General features: G+C 31.9%; 1 protein-coding gene across 1 annotated transcript in view; it reads right to left on the reverse strand.

Moving 5' to 3' along the window:
- LOC149904241 (uncharacterized) overlaps positions 1-22,138 on the reverse strand; it is a 121,373-nt gene that overhangs the window by 38,699 nt on the left and 60,536 nt on the right. The window contains exon 2 of the mRNA XM_090108124.1: positions 10,525-10,602. Within this exon, the coding sequence (XP_089964250.1) occupies positions 10,525-10,602 (78 nt within the window). The remainder of the gene's footprint in view (positions 1-10,524; positions 10,603-22,138) is intronic.

A 22,138-nucleotide genomic window follows, 5' to 3' on the forward strand; every position in this document is an offset into this window, starting at 1 on the left:
GGCATTTATCTGAATTTCTTGAATTTATGAAAGACAATAAATTGCATATTTATTCCAATCGCAATAGTCTCCTCACTTATCGATGATCACGACTCGATTCAAAATCGATTCAATTGGCATAGTAACGCCCCGGTGTCAAAGGAAAAGAAAGTGTTCGTTAACGATGCTTAAATTTGGTGTTGAATTCAATGTGACGATTATAGGGGAATCTATAGATTATTGTATGCTCACTTTCTATCTTGCATTGTCTATAAACGTATAGTTCCGGTATTTTAATGTGCAATGATATCGATTTTTTTATTTCGCCTATAATAATAATATATAATATACAGCCTATTCTATAGATTACTAGCGGTCCGCCCCGGCTTCGCCCGTGGTACATATGAAAAATAGATGTTGGCCGATTCTCAGACTTACCTGATATGCACAGAAAATTTCATGAGAATCGGTCCACCCGTTTCGGAGGAGTATGCAGACTAACATTGTGACACGAGAATTTTATATATAAGAAGATTATACAGACCGTACCGCTCTATAATTTATTTGTTCTTGTGTATTATAATATATACGTTTGTGCCAAGTTCATATTTATTAAGCGTATGTCAAACCTAGCAGCTATGTGTTGATTATCCTTCAGGAAAATGTTTGGTTCTCGTAAAGAAAATCGATCATTAAAATAGATACCTATAGTGTAATGTGTCTCATAATCAATTATGAAAACAATATATTATTAAACTAGCTTCCGCAAACGACTTTGTACGTGCATCCCCGTTTTTCCCCGTTCCCGCAAGAATTTCGGGAAATCCTTTCTTAGCGGATGCCTACGTCCTAACATCTACCTGCATGCCAAATTTCAGCCCGATACGTCTAGTGGTTTGGGCTGTGCGTTGATAGATCACTATATCAGTCACCTTTGCGTTTTATATAATATACAGATAACTCAAATACACGTAAATTTTATTACTTCACTAATATAATTAAGTGGTCCACATTAAAAGTATAATTCCGTAATATATAGGAATTCACGAATCCTTGAAACATTATCAACTCAAGTTGTACAACAAAAAGTGATATAAAATTTTAACCTGGCGCAGATTTTTGACACTAACAAAATACCGGTTATATTTAATGGCAAATTGCTTGCAGAGCGAACAAAAAAGCACCAATAAATTATTCATACAGCGTACTCACATTATACGTCATTATAATATCGAACTTGCTTTAAATCATTTCAATACACCCGCCATTTTTTCTTTGGTTTGTGCCCAATAAAAGTTATAATGAAGTTCCTTAAATAAGTTTATGATGATGTTCCATTTTGACAATTTCGAGTAATGGTACGAAAAAATGTATTAATTGTGGAAAGCTCTGTTTAAATAATTTAAAATTCACGACGATAAAACTAAAGTCCAATTTTATCGTCGAATCTTCCTCAAAATAATCTATAAACATAATTTTGTTTTAATTATAATGGTCCGGGAGCCAGCAGCAGATTTTATGACCAAGTCCCTCTCAAGCGGTAATTAGTAAAATGCATCAAAGTATAGTATTATGAAGCCTCGTGAACGTCAGCTGGAGCTCGGTTGGGGGGAAGAGCGGTTGTAGCCTCCCGTATCAGCTGACGGTTTTTCCACCAAGATACAGCCAGCTGACATATATATTTATCCACAGTTACATATAAGCTATCATCAGGTAAATTTTTGTTTGAGAGGAAATAACGGAAAATAAATTTTTCTTTAAATTTAACTTTCATGTTCGAGACACCAGCTGACGTATAATACACCATGTTGTAACCAGCTGACTATTTTTTTTCGTTGAGATATTGGGTTAGCTACAATTTGACAAATTTTTAGCTGAGAGGAAATGAATGAATGAATGTATTTTTTTTCCTATGTGCGTGGGAGGCTACAACCGCTCACCCCCCCAACCGAGCGCCAGCTGACGTTCACGAGGCTTTATAATACTATACTCTCATGCGTCTGACGAATTATCTCTTGAGAGGAAATAGTTAACCAAATTTGCACCTGGCTCCCTAACCATAATTCCAGGCTGAATGTCAGATGATTGAATCGCCTAATTAATATGCATGGTATAAATATTTAAACATTACTTTTTATTCTGGTGTTGTACGAAACTTCAAAGACAATATCTCTACGGTAGAGGCTCTACCTAAATTATTCGAAACGAAAAATAAAAAATCTTGAAATAAGAGGTAATCATAATATATGTATATATATATATATATATATATATATAAATCTCGTGTCACAATGTTTGTCCTCAATGGACTCCTAAACCACTTAACCGATTATAATAAAATTCGCACACCATGTGTAGTTCGATCCAACTTGAGAGATAGGATAGTTTAAACATGTAGGTACCACGGGCGAAGCCGGACGGACCGCTAGTATTTAATATAGTCTTGATAAGCAAGCATTACATTCCTTATATTACACAAGTGAAGCCACAGGCTAGAGCCTGCTCAATTCTGCTTTATTTATCTAACAATAACAAAAAAATCTTTCCTCACTTATTATTATTTTATACCGTTTTATAAATTCATTTATTTATGACTAATTTGATTCTTATGGTAATATGAAGGCGTTTACTGAAATAATATTTTTCTTCTAGAGGCGTGGCTTGTCTTTAGATATTAATTTTGTGATTTACGATTTTCGCAATACTATATAGATTGAGATAAAATCTAATTGTTTTAGAAACCTTATATTGTATGTGTTGGTTTAGAAAATTGATTCATATCACATAATATTAGGAATAACACATAGTACATAATATTAGAAAATCTTAACAAAATAAAAGCAAATATTAAATAAATAACATTATTTAAAACTGTTAGACTATGAATGATGATCTTGATATACAGAAACTACTGAATCCTTTTGATACATACATTTTACCGCCGTTGAAATGACTACATCATTCTTCAGACTTCATTATACGAATTACATATAAAATTATATATAATTAAAAAATTAATATTTAATTGCCTCAATTTACGAATGTACATTAAAGGTCGAATCAAATGTTGAGTGTAAAATTTTATTTCAATAACACAATTATTGATTTCAATCTGTTGATAAGAAATCTAGTAGCTGTCTGTATGTCATATTATTTGACAGGATGCTAAATTATTTAGTAATATGACTTATTGAGTAATCTATAGGTACTTTATATTGCTCACTAGCCATCGGACATTTTAAAATGATTGCGCGGTAGCCCCATATACAGTTCAATATTTTTTTATATTAAATGTTTGACCTTTATTTCTGTATGAATCCATCAGAATCAATTCAGCAGTTTTGTCATCCAAACAGGCAATGTAATTAGTGATAATTCGCTGTTTGAATAACCAAAATAAATAGATAAACAGAGTAGGAAAAATATAACCGCAGCGCCTTATGAATCCACAAAGCTAATCATATAAAGCTTCTTATTAGACTTTTTGTGTAAACATTTAGCTTCATATTTCTTTTTATACTCTTAGGGATGTTAATCTACTGCGTAGGTATATGAGATGCAGATGTTTATATTAAATAATGCTGTACTTTTTATCTTTTGATACAATTTCTTGCTTTTTAAATAATTCTGTTAACTTCTAGGTATATTCCTTAAATCATAAATGCTGTATTTACGTTACTAAGTTATCTTAATTTACTTATGTACTAAACTTGAGCATGTACAGAGAGATTAGCGAACTCACGTTTGTTTTTTTAACGCTTTGAGACCTTCCTAACTCATCCTTAATGAAAGTAAAGGTTTTATGTAATGGTTAAAGAAACTAATAGTAAATAACAAAAATAAATACAATTAATACACCAATCCAACCTTTGATCTCACTCTCAAGGCTATTGTGCAACCTCGTTAAAACTTAACAGTCCCATTTATTAAAAAATGTATAAGTTACCCAATTTGTCAAAAAGTACTGCGATACAAGACCCCCCGTGGATTTTCTCATATCGAGATACATATTATAATTAAACAAATGAATTATTTATGTGGTCCACTTAAGAATCTAAATCTATACTAATATTAAAAAGCTGAAGAGTTTATTTGTTTGTTTGAACGCGCTAATCTCAGGAACTACTGGTCCGATTTGAAAAATTCTTTCGGTGTTAGATAGCCCATTCATCGAGGAAGGCTATAGGCTAGGGGGAGTCCGGGAGACTTGCCCAGGTGGGAGAGTTGAACCACTTTCAATAACTTTTTAAATTAGGCGCCAAATTACGCCAAGTAGCAAACAAATGAACGCGCATAATCTGCCAATCACAAGCAACTCGAAATTTTGGGTGATAACAGACGCGTTCGACCGTGAGTTACGAAAAAGTGTTTTCATCGTCGCGGAGTGAATTTTTTTGGATCTGTTGTTTTAATTGCTATGCACGCATTTCTGAAGGTATGTATCAAACACCTACGTTATTCCATTACTAGAATATCATATTTTGTCGTACGTTCAGTGTTGTTCTCCAGGTGATAGTGGATTTGTTGGAAAAAATCAAGATATGGCCTTGAGTCGGGTGTGGGAGAGTTGAACCAGTCTGCAGTCGGGAGACTTAAACAGTGGTTCAACTCTCCCTTTGCAGTTTGTGCACTATTTAAGTTAGTTTTTGTTTTGTTTCAGAAAGAAAATGCCATTTCAGTATAAGCCTAAGGAAGATAGTCGTCACAGGAAACCGTTTACTTAGTCTGAGATTGAAAGTGCAGACAGAGAAATAAAGAGTGGCAAATCTATTCGTCAAATTTCAATCAAGTATGGGATAGACAGAACCATTTTACGACGGTATTACCTGTTAGGTGAACAAAAGAACCTTTGCAAGACAAGGGGAGCCAATACAAATGCTCCCAGATTTTCAATGTAAATAAAGACACATTGCTCGTTCGTTACTTATTGACCTGCAGTAAAATGCACTGTGGCTTAACCAGAAAACAAGCAATGCAACTAGCATTCGACTACGCCAATTTCATTGAATTATAGTTCCACTTATTAAACCTATGTTGATTTTGCATGTGCCACATTTAATCTTTGAGACTAATAGCTATTCTTAGTTTATAGTAAAAAAATGTCTTTAAATTAGTTTTATAGATTTATATAGCAGTAGATACCTCAAAACGAGTATTTAATTAATAATAAAAGCGAATGTTATGTTATGCAGTTGCTCTGAAAACATTTGGATAATTATTTTCACTAATTTGTTTAGAAGGTGATTATGAATATTCTAGTTATTGTTAAACGTGTCTAAATAATACATAAATAATGTGTGTAATATGCTTTATTTCTTTCATTTCTCCTCTCTAAAAAGGTATGGGCAAGTGTCCCTCACCTTATGGGCAAGTGTCCCGCCGGTTGGGGAGACTTGAATCAAAACTCATTTTTCATTAAAACTTAGTTTACTGTCTTCTCCTTGCAATTTTTATTTTCAAAATGGTATAAAATCTTAGCCAGATAATAAGGCTTCCATATTATGGTATAGATCTTAAAGCTCTCAAGGTCACTAATCAGATTTTATAGAGTTTTTAGTAAAAAGCGGTTCAAGTCTCCCGGACTCCCCCTATATTTCATCATGCTAAGACCAACTAAAGCGGAGCAATGCGGATAAAACCGCGGGGCACAGCTAGTATACGATTAAAAATGTATACATATATCGCCATAAAATTTATTATATTTTATGGCGATACGGTAGACAGAAATCGAGCAATAAAAGTTTAAAATATTTAAAATTCTAGAGCATATATTGTGTAGAACTAGTTTTACGTATTTCACTTATATGACATCGTTTACAAGTCATTTATTAACGGAATGTGATTGGTATAATTGTTTATAGGGTCGCTTTGGTCTCACACTGCGATAATTTGGTGTTGTAACAAAGAACGGTGACATTTCTTGGTCTTGTTTCTTGGCATCTCTACAAAGTATGAAACAAAGTTTTCCGCGTCTGTTTGTCAGTATGGTAAGATCGTTAAATATACACAATTCATACTATAGACATATTAACGAGGTAAGTGTTAGTTAATTTTTATTTTATAGACAAAGCAGGCGTAGTGGCCTACGAAAAGCTATGCTCTAGCTCTCTCGTACTGTAACTAATAATGAAATGAATGAAAATGAAATCAAACTTCATTCAAAACCATTCATCTATCTTTATTAGTGACAAACATTCAAGAATCACACTTTTACACATTTTTTCCAGAAATCTTAACCCATATATTATTTAAACACTCAAATCTTCACAACCAATCGATAAAAATACCAAAAAAAGCGTTAAAATTGCTATGCAAATGCTATTTAAATTTTAATTATTTTTTCGGTATTTATCCAAGAGCCTATTATAAATTAGTATGGATCGAAGTCCGCCCACTCGCAAGGCGTTTGTTTAAATTTAAATAAATAGTTTTTTATGTTAAATATCTAATTAGAATTCGTATAATAATAAATCGTTCAGACAGACTGTTTGGCGTGTTGTATGTTGATAGCAATATATTAATAAGTATCTTTACAATATAATTATGATGTCATTCATTCAAGAGATGTGAGTATATACTACTAGCATTCCGCCTAAGGCTTCGCCCGCGTTTTCAAAGAAAAACCCGCATAGTTCCCGTTGCCATCGGATTTCCGGGATAAAACCTATCCTATGTGTAAATCCAAGTTACCCTCCATATGTGTTCTAAATTTCATTGTAATCGGTTCAGTAGTATTTGCGTGAAAGAGTAACAAACACACACACACACATCCTCACAAACTTTCGCATTTATAATATTAGTAGGACGTTTATATGTAGGTTTATTTGTTTATATATAAATTACACATATAACATACCTTTTTTTTATAGTGGGGAAATCTTCCAAAGATACCCACGGCCCCCGGGGAAGACATGTACCTACCTACTATTACTTATATTATTATGTTGTTACGTATGAAGTTATATTGAGATATGAATTTGATTAATCATAAAATTGGTGTTTGTAAGATCGTAGAATATTAGTTCTGTTACGAAACTACTAATCTATATCTATTTACATTCTATACCTATTGTATAGGTATAATAATATGTTTTATAAGCAGTACCTATTAATAATATTAAAGCTTAAAAATTGTGTATATGAAATATGAATGATTGTTATCAAATTAAAAGCTGCTGTAGATAGTAAAAGTTAAGAAGAATGACATGCATAATGCATTTAAACAAGAAACGTATTAAAGCAATATAAAAATACCATATTTATTTTCAGATATAACTAATAATAGAGTTTACGGAATAATTACGTGTCATTAAAATGTGAAAGTTACCATATATTACAACCGATTCTTGATTAATATCGTAATAATTATTGTACACCAAATATTATAAGAAAGAACGTTTATCATTGTGAACCTTGTGAACTGTGACATTATTATTTGTAATTTATGCAATGTAATTTTAAATAACAATTAATCTTAGAAATTATGAATTAACGTTTTTCCATACATTATAAATATCTTGTCTAAAATATAAAAATGTGTATAATATGCTGTGCTTAGTCATAAGCATCTTCTAAAGATTTTTTACTACGGATGCGGGAAAAGTAGTTTCACAGATGTCAATTCCATACTTATTTGATCAGACCGCAAAAATCGTTTAAGCTTGATAGTTGATAAATCGATAATTATTATATGTAACGAACAGGAACAATAACTGTTAGGTATTATTTACGATACAATTCGTAAACAAACGCACTAATCATAGCGAAAACACAAAAGAAAAACGCTAGTGTCAAGACCTAAGCCCCAACAGGTTATAAAACACATCCATATTTTTAATTCAGTGCCCATAAAAAGTGGTCGCGCGTCGGTTCGATTGAACGATGCCGTTACAGCAAAACAACGCAGTAGGCGGTGCGGCAGCGCACTTAACAGAAAATTGAATCGAGCTGCATTATTCCTCGACAAAAACCCGGCAAATTGATTCGGGGTAGCAAATTGCTTGCGGTGCTCTGGCGACAAATTGTGCGTTTATTATGTATCGATATGTAAGACGGTTTTTGTTGTACGCCTATAATTGATCGGATTGTGGTTTTATTGGAGCGTAATAGAGTGTGGTGTATGCGCAAGATTTGAAGTGTCAGATAAAATAGTGTTGTGAAATAGATTTCATTCACCAAGTTCAGTAAATTTATGATTAGAAATAGCATACAAAACTTAAAGGTCAGTCCTATTAATTTAATAAAATTATCATTTTATTAAAAAGTAAAGAAATAAATATATAAAAGTACTTTAATATATTAAACAATAAATTAAAGCATTTAAAAATGGACATATTCACCTTATAATATACATTAACTATAACGGACATGACACTGACACTTGCTATTGCCTTTACAACACGTAATACATCCACGCCACACGTCGTTAATCATACATTACTATACCAATAGCAATAATAATAAATACGATAATTTAGATCACTTGCGTGTGCAATTATTTTATAGTTGCTATGATTTGACGAGTTCCCACGTATTCGTAACCACTTCGTTATTTATGACATTTGATTTCTTATTAATTCAATAAACGCATTTCTTCGCATCTGCTCATTGATAATTTTATGGTCACATCAACGCTTACTTGCGTGGGTTATTCAAGGAAAAAACTGAATTCTTGAAGCGGTTCTATTTAACTATTCATGGAACTTTTTTACGGACATAATATTATGAAGGTTTTACTTTTTATTTCGTGATGAATAAAAGATTACCTATTTTTTAGACTTCTTCCATTAAACATTCAAAACCACCTACAAAGTTAACTTGTACAATAACCTCATCGATTATAATATAAAACATTGTTTATCAAGTGTGTATTATCGCAAGGAAACGCTTTAACTTCCAGTAACATAAAATACTGAAATTATTTCTCTTATAACCTTTTACAACAATTTATTTGCTGTTACTTTAATTGCAAAGATAATATCTACGGAACCCTTTCCCATATCTGATAATGTATTAAGTAGAAGCTAAAAAACAATGTCGAATTATTTAATTGCGCAATTTAAATGCTTCTAAAGGAATGCGCGATGGAAAATCGAGCACCAAATATGAGCACCTGTTTCAACCACTTACATATCTGACAGTTATAATTTGTATGTGTTATAGCGATTGCGTTAATTTCTATTTGTATTTGTAATTAAGTCTATGCATGCTTGTTTATTTATAGTGGTTGCTTTAATTAGAATTGTAAAAAGAGGAAAAGTAATTATAGAGCCTAGATACAGAAGTAGACACACAAATGAAGTTTATATGAAACATTGCAAAATGAAAATTAATGAATTAGCATATGCTTTAGGATAGTTATTACAAGGAGGCATGATATGAGGATAATTGATATTTTTTTATTAAATAATAATAAAAACTAATGAGTAAGTATGCACGCACCCACAAGAACACACCTTTTTATACCATCACTAGTGGTCCGCCCCGGCTTCGCCCGTGGTACCTACATGTTTAAACTATCCTATCTCTCAAGTTGGATCGAACTGCACATGGTGTGCGAATTTTATTATAATCGGTTAAGTGGTTTAGGAGTCCATTGAGGACAAACATTGTGACACGATCACACGAGATTTATTTAAATTAAGATAGTATATTTTTCTGTATACAAGTATAATTATATTATTACTACATAGTATAGCAAAGTCGCTTACCGCGTCTGTCCTGTTTGTATGTATTTTGATGAAGTTTTTCTAACAGATAAAGTGATTCAAGAGCAAGGTTTTAGCATATAATTTATAGGTTCTAGACAAAGCGGGCGAAGCCACGGGAGAGAATATGTGCATTGTGCATCCCTAATTCATAGTCACACCACGACACATCAAACAACAACAATTTAAATTGTTTTACATACATCGCCGTTTATTTAAAGGGCTGATAGACGCGCAATCGTTCCAAGCAATCTGTGTAAAGTGATTTATTCGTAACCATCAAATGTTAACGCGGTTCTATTCACGCGTCAGTCAGGGTGTTTGTAAATTGCCTCTACCAGTAAGATCCGTGTAAAACGGTTTATACGTAAATTTCAATGTATTTATTACTAGATCGGTGAACTTCTAAAATGAATATTTCAACTTGGATTGTCAAATGAATATTTCAAATTAAGAACAATGTTAAAACTAGCAAGCATTATTATCACTTATTATAGAAGAAAACGATTGATTAAAACTTATTACTTAATTATTCATATTGATTATTGACCACTACTAGAATACTTAGAAAATTATTGAAAGGCATATCTAGGTACTTAGATACTAACATAAATAATGTATATTGTATAACCAAGTAAATCATTTGTTGCTTTTTTACGCATTATCGATAGTTTGACTTCAGACAATTTTTTTTTCGTAAAATATGATAATAAATTCAGGCTCCTTAAATTTATAAAAAACACGACATATTTTCTGTCCCCCAATCTAAACTTTATTATTATTCTTACAATTAACAGTTTAATGTGAAAAATTTTTATTCTATAGTAACTCAAATTACCTTGCATCCTTCACAGGTAAAGGCGCCAAAATGAAAACCAGCCGCTGGCTCCCCGCACACTTTGCACTGCTGATTCATCTGTAATAGATAAAATAAATATTGTTAAAAAGAAGAAAAATATAATAGATCATCATCATCATCATCATCATCAGCCCATATACGTTCCCACTGCTGGGACACGGGCCTCCTATGAGGGTACAGGCCATAATCCACCACGCTGGCCAAGTGCGGGCAGATGTCAGATGTCGTCGAACTTTTGATACCTCGATATGTCAAACTTAAACTAAAACTTTTATTTATTTAGACTTCTTTTAGAAGCACTTTCGATCGTCATTACAATATATTTTAAACATTTACCACCGATTCGGAAAGCAGTATCTATGGAGAAGAACCTGCAAGAAACTCTATACTCCATAGTTGCTCTTTTAAAATCACGTTGGTTGTAAAATTGTAAAACTACTGTAACAAATAGGTATAGGTAATAGGTAATACAGATATAGGTAACAGAAAAATTAAAAAATACGAATCAAACATTAATAACGTTATTCAATAAAAATTGTACGAACTTAAGTGTTTTTATTTACTTAAACGTAACATTACCTACTAGTACAGTAATCGCATCAATATTGGTATAACATTTCGGCACGAGGCATAGAAGTGGTGCTTAATGTCAAACTCAAAATTGAGTTCTCAATTCGAGTAGTAAAAATATTCATAAATTGAAGAATCAACAAAGAAAGCGACCTTATTATTGAGAATCGATCTCTTCTAGGCAATGAACTGAATAAACGTATTTTTTCTCGATATAAATGAAGATGATAGATATAATTAATTTTACATTGTTATTATTACTAAGAAATTAAAGATTTTAAGGGATTTTAAACGCGATTTTGCAGCGAGTTTTTGCAGTAACCTTTAATTTCTAAATGTATAGATTACTATAATACTCGCGTAAAATCAAACACAAGAAAATACTATTTTCCGACTTCAAAAAAAGGAGGAGGTTATCAATTCAGCCGGTATGTTTTTTTGTACTACTTGTAAACAATGCCTTGCATAATTTCTACTCACTCAAACTCAAACATTTATTTATTAAACTTGACTTTCGCTTTTGAATCGTCAAAATACAGAAAAATAAACGTATCTACAGCTTACGTCAATCTCATACATTCGTAGTCTATTCTATTGAACGCTACGCTAACTGAAAGCCACTTGACTAGGGGGCCAGTTCGGAAAGCAGTTTCTACGGAGAAGAACCTGCAAGAAACTATATTTTAGTTTACTAACTAGCTTACTAACTATAAACTTACTAATTCCTTCATTTACCTATACTATCTATTATTTAGTAAATAGTACCTATAGGTAAATTACGACTAGAATATAGTTTCTAACACGCGTAATTTGGGGCATTTGTGTTAGCAACTAAATATTTTCCTTATTACATATTTACATAAGACTTCTCTATCTACATTGAATTTGTAACAACACGAATATAAAAATATTATTATTTGCGCACGAGTTGAAGTGGCACTGTACGTCAGCCGAAAATTAAGTTCATAAGTGTTTATTGATTCAGTCCAAACTGGAGTACCTTCCATGACTTTAGATAACTTAAAAATAACTTTGACATAAGTTAAATGTGTAGTGTTTTCTAGATTCTTAGTGACAAAATAAAGATCTCTAGGAAGTGTTTTTAAAATAAATAGATGTGTGGTTTGATATTTTCTATGAATAACTGTGGCTCTATTTTGTAGTATTAAAATAAATGTACCATAGTTTTATCTTAGAACTAGCTGTGCCGCGCGGTTTCACCCGCGTGGCTCCGCTCCACAGCTCCGCTCCTATTGGTCTTGTGATAATATATAGCCTTCCTCGATAAATGGGCTATCTAACACCGAAAGAATTTTTCAAATCAGACCAGTTCCTGAGATTAGCGCGTTCAAACAAACAAACTCTTCAGCTTTATAATATTAGTTTAGATACTCGTGCGTGATTAATTCCTACTTCTTAGGTTCATAAGAGTATAAAAGAAGAACCATCAATAAACTATAAATAAATACTGTTGCTATAGCAACCGATGATTTACTTAGCCCTTACAGAAGGGAAGTTAAAAAACACCTATCTAAAGAGAATTCAAGCGAAGTAATATCATTTAAAATGCCTGTTTCTTCTAGTTAATAAGGTCCAATTGACGAAGGGGTGCCGACATATTTTTTACAACATACTGAACGATTTATAGATTTTCTTGTATTTTTTGTTGGTGAATAAAATGTCGATTAAATTGACGCAAAGCTATATTATTATCTAGCATAGGTTTATCTTTATGTTGAAATTTCCAAGAAGTATATTTTAAGAAAATACAGAAAATCTGTCCCTTTATTTTAAGGCATTATGCAATTACGCGCTATTACCAATACAGATGTCTTTATTTGTTGAACCCTGATCGTTGTGCTACTTTATAAATAGATATTAATCATACGCAGGCCCCTGTCAATGCATCTCCAAGTAATCATAATAATTAACCCAATATAAAACCTGACATATTCATAAAAACATACAACGAAGAAAGCATTTCTCAGAACTTCACCTTAAATATCAACGTAACAATCAAAATTTGAACACAATTCAGTTAGTGTTGCGTGCAAACAATGTGTATTTTGTATAGCAATTTCCCCATTCGTCGGGAACACGTTAAAAATTAAATAAATGCAAGGTAATAACATGTTGCTGGTTCAGGGTTGATATGGCGTGACTGCACTCTGTTAGCACAGCCGAATCTCGTTCTGGTTTACGATTTATATAACAATTGTGGATATATTAAGGTCATGTGTAAAATTTGGTAGGAGATTTTTTAAATTAAAAAAAATTAAACTTATAATCTTATTGAATATAAATAAGCTATATTGATTATGCGTAGCATTTACAAATAAACTGCAGAGAGCCAAAAATAGGTACGTAGGTACGTTGTTTAGATTTACCAACTTTTTTAGTATTTATTGGATATTGATTTTGATCTTACAGTTACATATTATAGTTTTCAATTAAAAGCATCACTAAAATTTAACTTATTAACTAAGTAAGTAAGTAGTCTAATACTAGATTTTGTGTGATGCGTTCACCAATATACAGACCAACATTCCTTTAAATCTAATATACTTTGACCTGTTACAATTATACCTCTATATTCATACTGGAATTTGACCTACACCTCTATAAGCAAGCGCAACCAAAAATGAACAAACGAATAACCGTTGACGTATCGTTTACACTCGGACATGCAGACCCTTCAACGGGCCTGTCAGATCGGACAACCCTGTAATGGATTCCCGGCCTCGTTTGTAATTCGTGAATCAATTAGCTGTTGGATTCAAATGTTTGCGACAATTGCTTTTGTTTAATTAAAAATTGTTGGTTTTTTATTATTTTACACGATAAAATGACTACATACTACAAAACAAAGTCGCTTTCTCTGTCCCTATGTATGCTTAAATCTTTAAAACTACGCAACTGATTTTGACGCGGTTTAAATAGATAGAGTGATTCAAGAGGAAGGCATAAGTATATAATTTATTAGGTTTTAAACAAAGCGGGCGAAGCCGCGGGCGTAAAGCTAGTATACTATAAAAGAGATCTATGGTACGGTCCTGAATATCACGATACATTTCTTAAAGAGTTATTGCTAAAACAGCAGCATAAGAGCACAATATTTAGTTCAATTAATCTTTAATAAATGGTGGACAACCTACTCATTATTTTACAAAAGCAATTCTGTAATCTTTTAAGTAGAAAAGCAACAATGTAGGAACACAGATCCTATCAAAAATAAAACAATTACGACTTTAACGTCATAATTATTCTGAACCTTAAATAAAATTATGCAATCTTTTTAAACGAATATAACACACGTAATAAAAAGTCTTGATCTCAATAAAGATTCTTAAACATAACTTTAAGGCGCAATATAAAATGTAACATTATAAGATAACAGTCAAAGATTCAACCCAAACCTTCATAGTACCGATAACATTATCTAAATTAGCACGCTTTTATCTTTAAAAATAAATACCGTTGAATTTATGCCGATCCGAAAAAAGCGAGTAACATTTTTTACTTACATTTTATAAGCATATTCGAGCCCATTTAAGTACATGCTAAATTTGTTCAGGGATCAATTTAAACTGTCAAAGACGCATTTATAAATTGTCCCGGCTTAATCGAGTTCGCCATCTTGAATGAGCACATGAATGATATATCAAAGTCCAAAAATTTGGGTTGCAATTTCAATAATTTTATCAGATTATTGCCCTTTTCGGTTTAATTAAGTAATACTTATGCGTTTGCGTTTAGCATTGTTGATTGTATCGTAATTGTTATTGATTGTGATTTATTATGGAGTTTTTATCTTTATGACGTATCGAGGATGGCGATCTGATAGTAAAGGATACCAAATACGGGAGTACTTTGGGTTGGTGACAATCTTAAATTCGGTTGAGTTTGGTGTAGGCGGTATTGTGTGTTTACCTTGCAGTGGTAAAATTGCATCTTTTTGGGCAATTATTTTCGAAAATTTATAGGTTGTGTTTGTAGTTTGTAGGAAACAAGTGTAAAGTTCTTTTTGTATGAATATTTACAGTTATGATTTAATATAATACATTATAATAACTATGTTTATGAAACGATAGAGTAATGAGTTAGATGGAGTTTTTACGTTTACACAAAACAGTGCTAACTAACCAACGTGTGTTTTAAATATTTTTGAATAGCGCGTAAAATTCACAAGCAATTACTTCTACTTATTTATATTCAAAATGTATTGTACATAACAGTAGTCAATACTAATAATAGTTACTAGTTAGTATTGAATGCTTTCCGCTCTTAATAAATAGTACAAAGAATTAGTTTGTTATGGTGCGACGAGTGACAGCAAAGGCATCTAAACTTGGCCCTTGCTTTTCCTGTTTTGCATATGAAGGGACTCTTTACATTTGTACGTGTTTTAGTATGAAATATTTGTAAATATAATATGGTTTAAGTGTAGAGCAGAAACAACAATTAATTAATTATGTACTTAGATGAAACTTTTCACATTATGTATTATATTTATTTATTCATATTTATTATTTATTTGTTCATTAGAATTTAGATCAAAACAACTTAATATAGCAATATTGAAAAAAATAGTACCTAGGTCTGAAAGGTTTATATTCCTCTGGATATACATTTTATTATCTATACTAATATTATAAAGAGGAAAGGTTTGTATGTATATGTATGTATGTATGGTTTTCACGCATAAACTACTGGACCGATTTTGATGAAATTTGGCACAGATAATCTTTAGACCCTGAGGAAGAACATAGGCTACCTTTTATTGCGAAATACAGTGAAACCTGGTTAAGTGAGACATCAAGGGACCTGCAATGTCGTTTCACTTATAGAGGTATTCCACTTACCCAGTGTCTCAGATATACAGGTATATAAATAAATATCTGTCTCATTTACAGAGGGTTCCATTAATAGAGGTGAGAATACAGGTTATTTCAGCTATACAGGTGCGATCATTAAATAAAATAACGTGTTACGTATATGTGTAAATGAGTAAACAAACAATGTTATCTATATATAAATTTATAATGTTATCTCAGTTATAGAGGTAACTATGATGATAAATCGAAAGAACAAATCCCAGATATAGGGGTTTACCTCGTCCCACTAACAGAGGTAATTCAGTGTCAAAGTGTTGGGACCTCAGCATGAGTTCCAGTTATGGAGGTTTCTCACTTATCCAGGTCCCACTTAACCAAGTTTCACTGTATGTACCACGGGCGAAGCCGGGGCAGACCAGAATATTAATAAAATTCTCCGCCAAACCTATTTTTTTTCAATTTTCCGTTGAAAATTAAGAACCTATTACCTACCTCAGATAAATAAGAAATTGTCTCACGTTTCACAAATGGCGCTCTATGCAATAATATTATAATAGATTACATTCGCATTACTCACAAAGAAAACCTATTTACATCTGAAAGGCAAAAATAACTAAACAGATAGATTAGAATGGTTATATACTCTAATTCTCCTTAATATTTTTGCTTTATTTATTACTAGCTTTCCGCCCGCGGCTTCGCCCGCTTTGTCTAAAACATAATAAATTATACTAAAACCTTCCTCTTGAATTACTCTATCTATTAAAAAAAACCGCATCAAAATCCGTTGCGTAGCTTTAAAGATTTAAGCATACAACATAGGGACATGGACAACACTATATATAACAAAGTCTTTGTTATATACATATTAAGGATATACACTGCATAAATATACCTAGTTTTTTCCTCACCTTTAAATTATAATAATGGTTACTATGAACAGGAGCAACAATCTAAAAGTAACTTTATACCATGGGAAACCTCTATAAAAATAAAAATACACGCAAATATTAACATATGAAAACTACCGTACAACATTCAATAAATACCTAATTTTTGTATTGATGATCTAAACATTAACGAATCGAATAACATGTATTATTTATGGACGCAATCGATTAGAATCGGATTATAAGAAGATACTCTTAATCCTTTTTAACATAAATTTTATATAACAAATTATAATCAGGCACGGTGATAAATAATAAGATGAAATCAGGCTTCGTACTGGAATCGTAAGTAATCCGTATTTATATGCAACTTTATATTTCTTATTTTGGAAATATTCAATTAGAGGAGATCGAATGTATGGTATAAGATGTCAGATGATAGTTTTGATAAATATGTTCTTTCCTAAATTTTCCTCTAAATAAGAAGCTTTTTGAGCTTTTAAGCTAACCTAATAAGGTATTATATATCAACATAATATTATCTATACTAATATTATAAAGCTGAAGAGTTTGTTTATTTGAACGCGCTAATCTCGGGAACTACTGTATCCGAATTGAAAAATTCTTTCGGTGTTAGATAGCCCATTTATCGATGAAGGTTATAGGCTATATATCATCACGGTACGACCAACAGGAGTGGAGCCACGGGGGTGAAACCGCGCGGAGCAGCTAGCATCTTATAAAGTTTCGGAAAATCTCTAACACTACCTTCTAATAGATATTATATAGGCTAATAAACTATAAGCAATGTTGAATTACGGTGTACTTACAGAAATAATCTACGAAACAGTGTGCCTAACATATTAATATAAAAGTTATTTGTAATTAATTTATGAAAAGGTACAATTAATAAGCTCTCTTTAGCTTACTTTTAGGATCACAATTAGCTAAAGAAACAACTCTGGTATATGTTTGTCTTGTCTGTTTCTTACACCTAGAAATAACAGCTCTGGTATAAACTGTTTCTAACATTTTGCCTTTAAACTAATTACCATCAACCAACGTCCAACGCATCTAATTTCTCACAGCACAAGTAACTAGATCTTGTAATAAAGCTACTTATGTATGATCTATTTAGATTTTCTACGAACAACGTCGTCACACGCGCCTCGCAGGAATGATGTATTCTTACTTAAGATGGCCAGTACAAGTCTGGTAATTGAGTGTAATTATAGAAAAGTATTCGCGCATGGGTCCAGTTTAAATGTTTACAAGGAAATTAGATTACGTTCGATATATTTTATGGTAATTGTGGGAATTACGGGCTAATCTCATTTATTTGTCTGTAATGAGGAAAGTTTAATAAATTTTACGCGTATTGAAGAAGATTTTTACACATAATAGTGAATGATATACATTTAAAATACATTCTGAAAATTTCATATATTATTATGACAAAAATGAACCCTCACTGAAATCAGTGTAGTATCTATTTCACAGAATACTGACTTGACTTTTTGTATTTTGTGTAATTTAAATCCTATACAAATGTAATAAAAATAATTAAAATCATTCAGTCGTCTTGAATAATAATGCAGTTAACAACAAACACAACTTTCTTTTATATTTATTATAGTTAATTTAAATACATCCGAACTTTACTTGTAAATAAAAAAAGTTGTGTGTTTTTATGAAACCACGGTAAAAGTGAAACTTAGCACAAAAGTATCGTATTTGTACGATAATTATCGTACGGTTCGACCGTCACGCGACATGCGCTACACAGACCAAAAAGTTTGAGACGATGTAATAAAAGTTTCACTTTAAAAACAATAATTGTATTACGTGGTATTACGTTATATCAACAATAACGTTATTTATCTTCACAAGCTTACAAATTACTATAATAACGACTAAATAAACACTCCCCAAATTAATCGGTAATTGCTTTTTAAACAGCTAAAGGTTATTATTTTGAAAACTTAATTTTCGTACTTGGGCTTGTCATCTCGTAAAAATAGTGGAGCAATTAACTCAATTTCATCTTATACCCGTTAAAATTCCAACAAAATTGTCGACTTTCCGCATATAGTTGATATTCGCGAGAAATCTTATTATTTATTGTAGAATTTTTAAATTAACTGCGTAATAATCGATCGCTATCTGTAATTGAACGGGAATATAGACATTAATTTTTTGTTAAGGAAATTGTTTTGGTATAATGAACAATGTATGAAGAAATTGTAATATGAATATCCATACTAATATTATAAATGCGAAAGTAACTCTGTCTGTCTGTCTGTTACTCAATCACGCCTTAACTACAGAACCAATTTGCATGAAATTTGGTATAGAGACATTTTGATACCCGAGAAAGGACATAGGCTACTTTTTACCCCTGGAAATAGGATAGGTTTTATCCCGGAAATCCCACGGAAACGGGAACTATGCGGGTTTTTCTTTGACTGCGCGGGCGAAGCTGCGGGTGGAAAGCTAGTAGATTATAAATTATAATGTGTTGCATTAAAATCATTGAGTGTCTTGATTTGATATCGAATTGTAATGTAGGTACCTAATCAATAAAAGATTCAAAAAAATATTTAGTTTAAATTTATTGTAACATTGTGTAAAATCTATGGGTACTAATATTATAAAGCTTATGAGTTTGTTTATTTGAACTCGCTAATCTCAGGAACTGCTTGTCCGATTTTAAAAATTATTTCGGTGTTAGATAGCCCATATATCGAGGAAGGCTATATAGGCTATATATTTTCATCACGCTAAGACCGGATCGGAGCAATGCGGGTAAAACCGCGGTGCACAGCTAGTATTTAGATATATTCCTTTCTACATGACATACTCTTCATTAAGTTTAATGAAAGCTTCTTTTTGACAAATCTAGAGAAACTAGCTAGACCAAAAGTTTATCATCTATTTATCTTATACTTAAAATGTATATAATACTAGCTTTCCACCCGCGGCTTCGTCCGCGCAGTCAAAGATAAACCCGCATATAGAGTTCCCGTTCCCGTGGGATTTCCGGGATAAAACCTATCCTATGTCCCGGGGTAAAAAGTAGCCTATGTCCTTTCTCGGGTATCAAAATATCTCTATACCAAATTTCATGCAAATTGGTTCAGTAGACAGACAGAGTTACTTTCGCATTTATAATATTAGTATGGATATTCTTAGTTCGTTGAAACAGTTAAATTTCGTTACTAATTAAAAAATAAACTTTTACATAAAACACATAATTTTATGGCTTGAAAAACTGTAATATAATTTATGTAAATATCTATACTAATATTATAAAACTGAAGAGTTTGTTTGTTTGAACGCGCTAATCTCAGGAACTACTGGTACGATTTGAAAAATTATTTCGGTGTTAGATAGACCATTTATCGAGGAAGGCTATATAATATATATCTAGGCTATATATCATTACGCTAAGACCAACAGGAACGGAGCCACGCGGGTGAAACCGCGAAGCGCAGCTAGTGTATTATAAAAATGTTGCAATCGGCCATGAAAAACAACATTTAGGCAAAAACTAATATCAATTACGATATTCATTTTAAAGAGCTTTTTGCCGCGATCAATATTAAACAACTTTTTGTTGTGATCATAACAAAACTAATAAAATAGTCCCTATAACTAGAAGCAATTTGCGATGACATTTAACTTGAAACTATACGAGTCATCAATCTTCTTGAATATCGATAACCTTACATTCTTGGTGTATTTTTCATTACTTGTTATATTATATTTATAAGATAAGAAACCAAAATGTACAGATTAGTTTTGATAGTTTGTTCATTGCTTCCTTGTTTAGTTTTGTGAAATCGGTATGCTAGCAAAAATGTCGATGGATTTGAAAACTTCATAAATTCATAGATTATAATATAGATAAGAGTTCGATAGTGAAACATAGTGTTAATCTTTATACCCCACCGAACAAGTTTATTCTCAATTTGTGGTAATGACGGTTCGTCAATTCTACGTATACCGCACAGTACTACGCAAACATGGAACCCTATCCCCTAAACAAGTTTCTACATCTGCTCCAAAACGACGCACACTTCCCTGTCCTAAAATCTTTACTAAAACAAAATTTGCAAAAAATTTCTATCCATACTTAAGCACTGAAATATACAACACTCTTGATAAAAAATTAAATTTACTCGCCCTTAATAACTACCAATGTAAACGTAAACTAAAAGAATTTCTTCTAACGCTCAACTATGACGACTCTGAGAATCTCCTTCACAGCACAATAAATATATAACATACACATATCCATACACACATCTACACATTCACACACATACACACACGCGCACACATCAATTAATCAAAAACTATAATTTTATCTGAAAATGTTATTGTTTTTTCTTCTTTTTTTTTGTAATACTTTCACCTGCACTAATGTATACCATGAATATTGTAATGTACATATAAATATAAAAATGTATTATGTATGAATGACCCCTATAACACAGGTTTAACCTAGTATAGGGGTCATTGTTTAAACTCTGGTTGTAACAAAATGTATGTACCTGCAAATTAGATCTGTATATTCCATGTGTTTGTGTTTCTGAGTCAAATAAACTTTATTTTATTTTATTATTTATTTTATACAGATAGGTACTAATACCAAGAGATAAAGTTTTTAACTTTGTAGGTATGTTTTTAGGTAATCTGCGAAATAATGATTCTAAGCCAAGCTACGTAACCACATGTAATTATTGTAACTCATTTTGACTTCAATAATTTTTCTATTGTTATTTCAAGTTTCAACACTATGAATAATATGATGATATGATGACTATGATTACGATAGGAATTTTTTACAATTAAATTGCTACAAATCTGTTAAATTCATCCAGCTTCTTATATCAAATATTCCAGTTAAATGTATAAAATTAAAAATAATTAAATAACTGACAGTACAGAATTACAGGAGAAAGCGCTGACAGCGGGACCACGCCCCCGTGAAGCCTATCACAAAGTTACGTGCCCCCTTCACAATGGGCAGCGTTGGCCCAACAAATGATCGTCGATGTTTGTCGCCATTACCGCGATTATGTACATATTAATAAACATCTACAATGACGTCCGATATTTAGGCCCTCTACACTATCGTGATTGCCTCTACTCGCCCAACTCTGCCCATTGTGAAGAGAGTAACTTTAACTTCACACATTGAAGTTTAAGTGACGATTTACATATTACTAAGGTCACACATGAATTTCGTAACTTAGAAGATTTTATAGTAATAAATCATAATATTTATAAGTA

Source organism: Colias eurytheme, chromosome 12 (genome assembly GCF_061535395.1).
Source record: "Colias eurytheme isolate Ceu_HAF_F1 chromosome 12, ilColEury1 Martin Lab GWU primary, whole genome shotgun sequence".
NCBI lineage: Eukaryota > Metazoa > Arthropoda > Insecta > Lepidoptera > Pieridae > Colias > Colias eurytheme.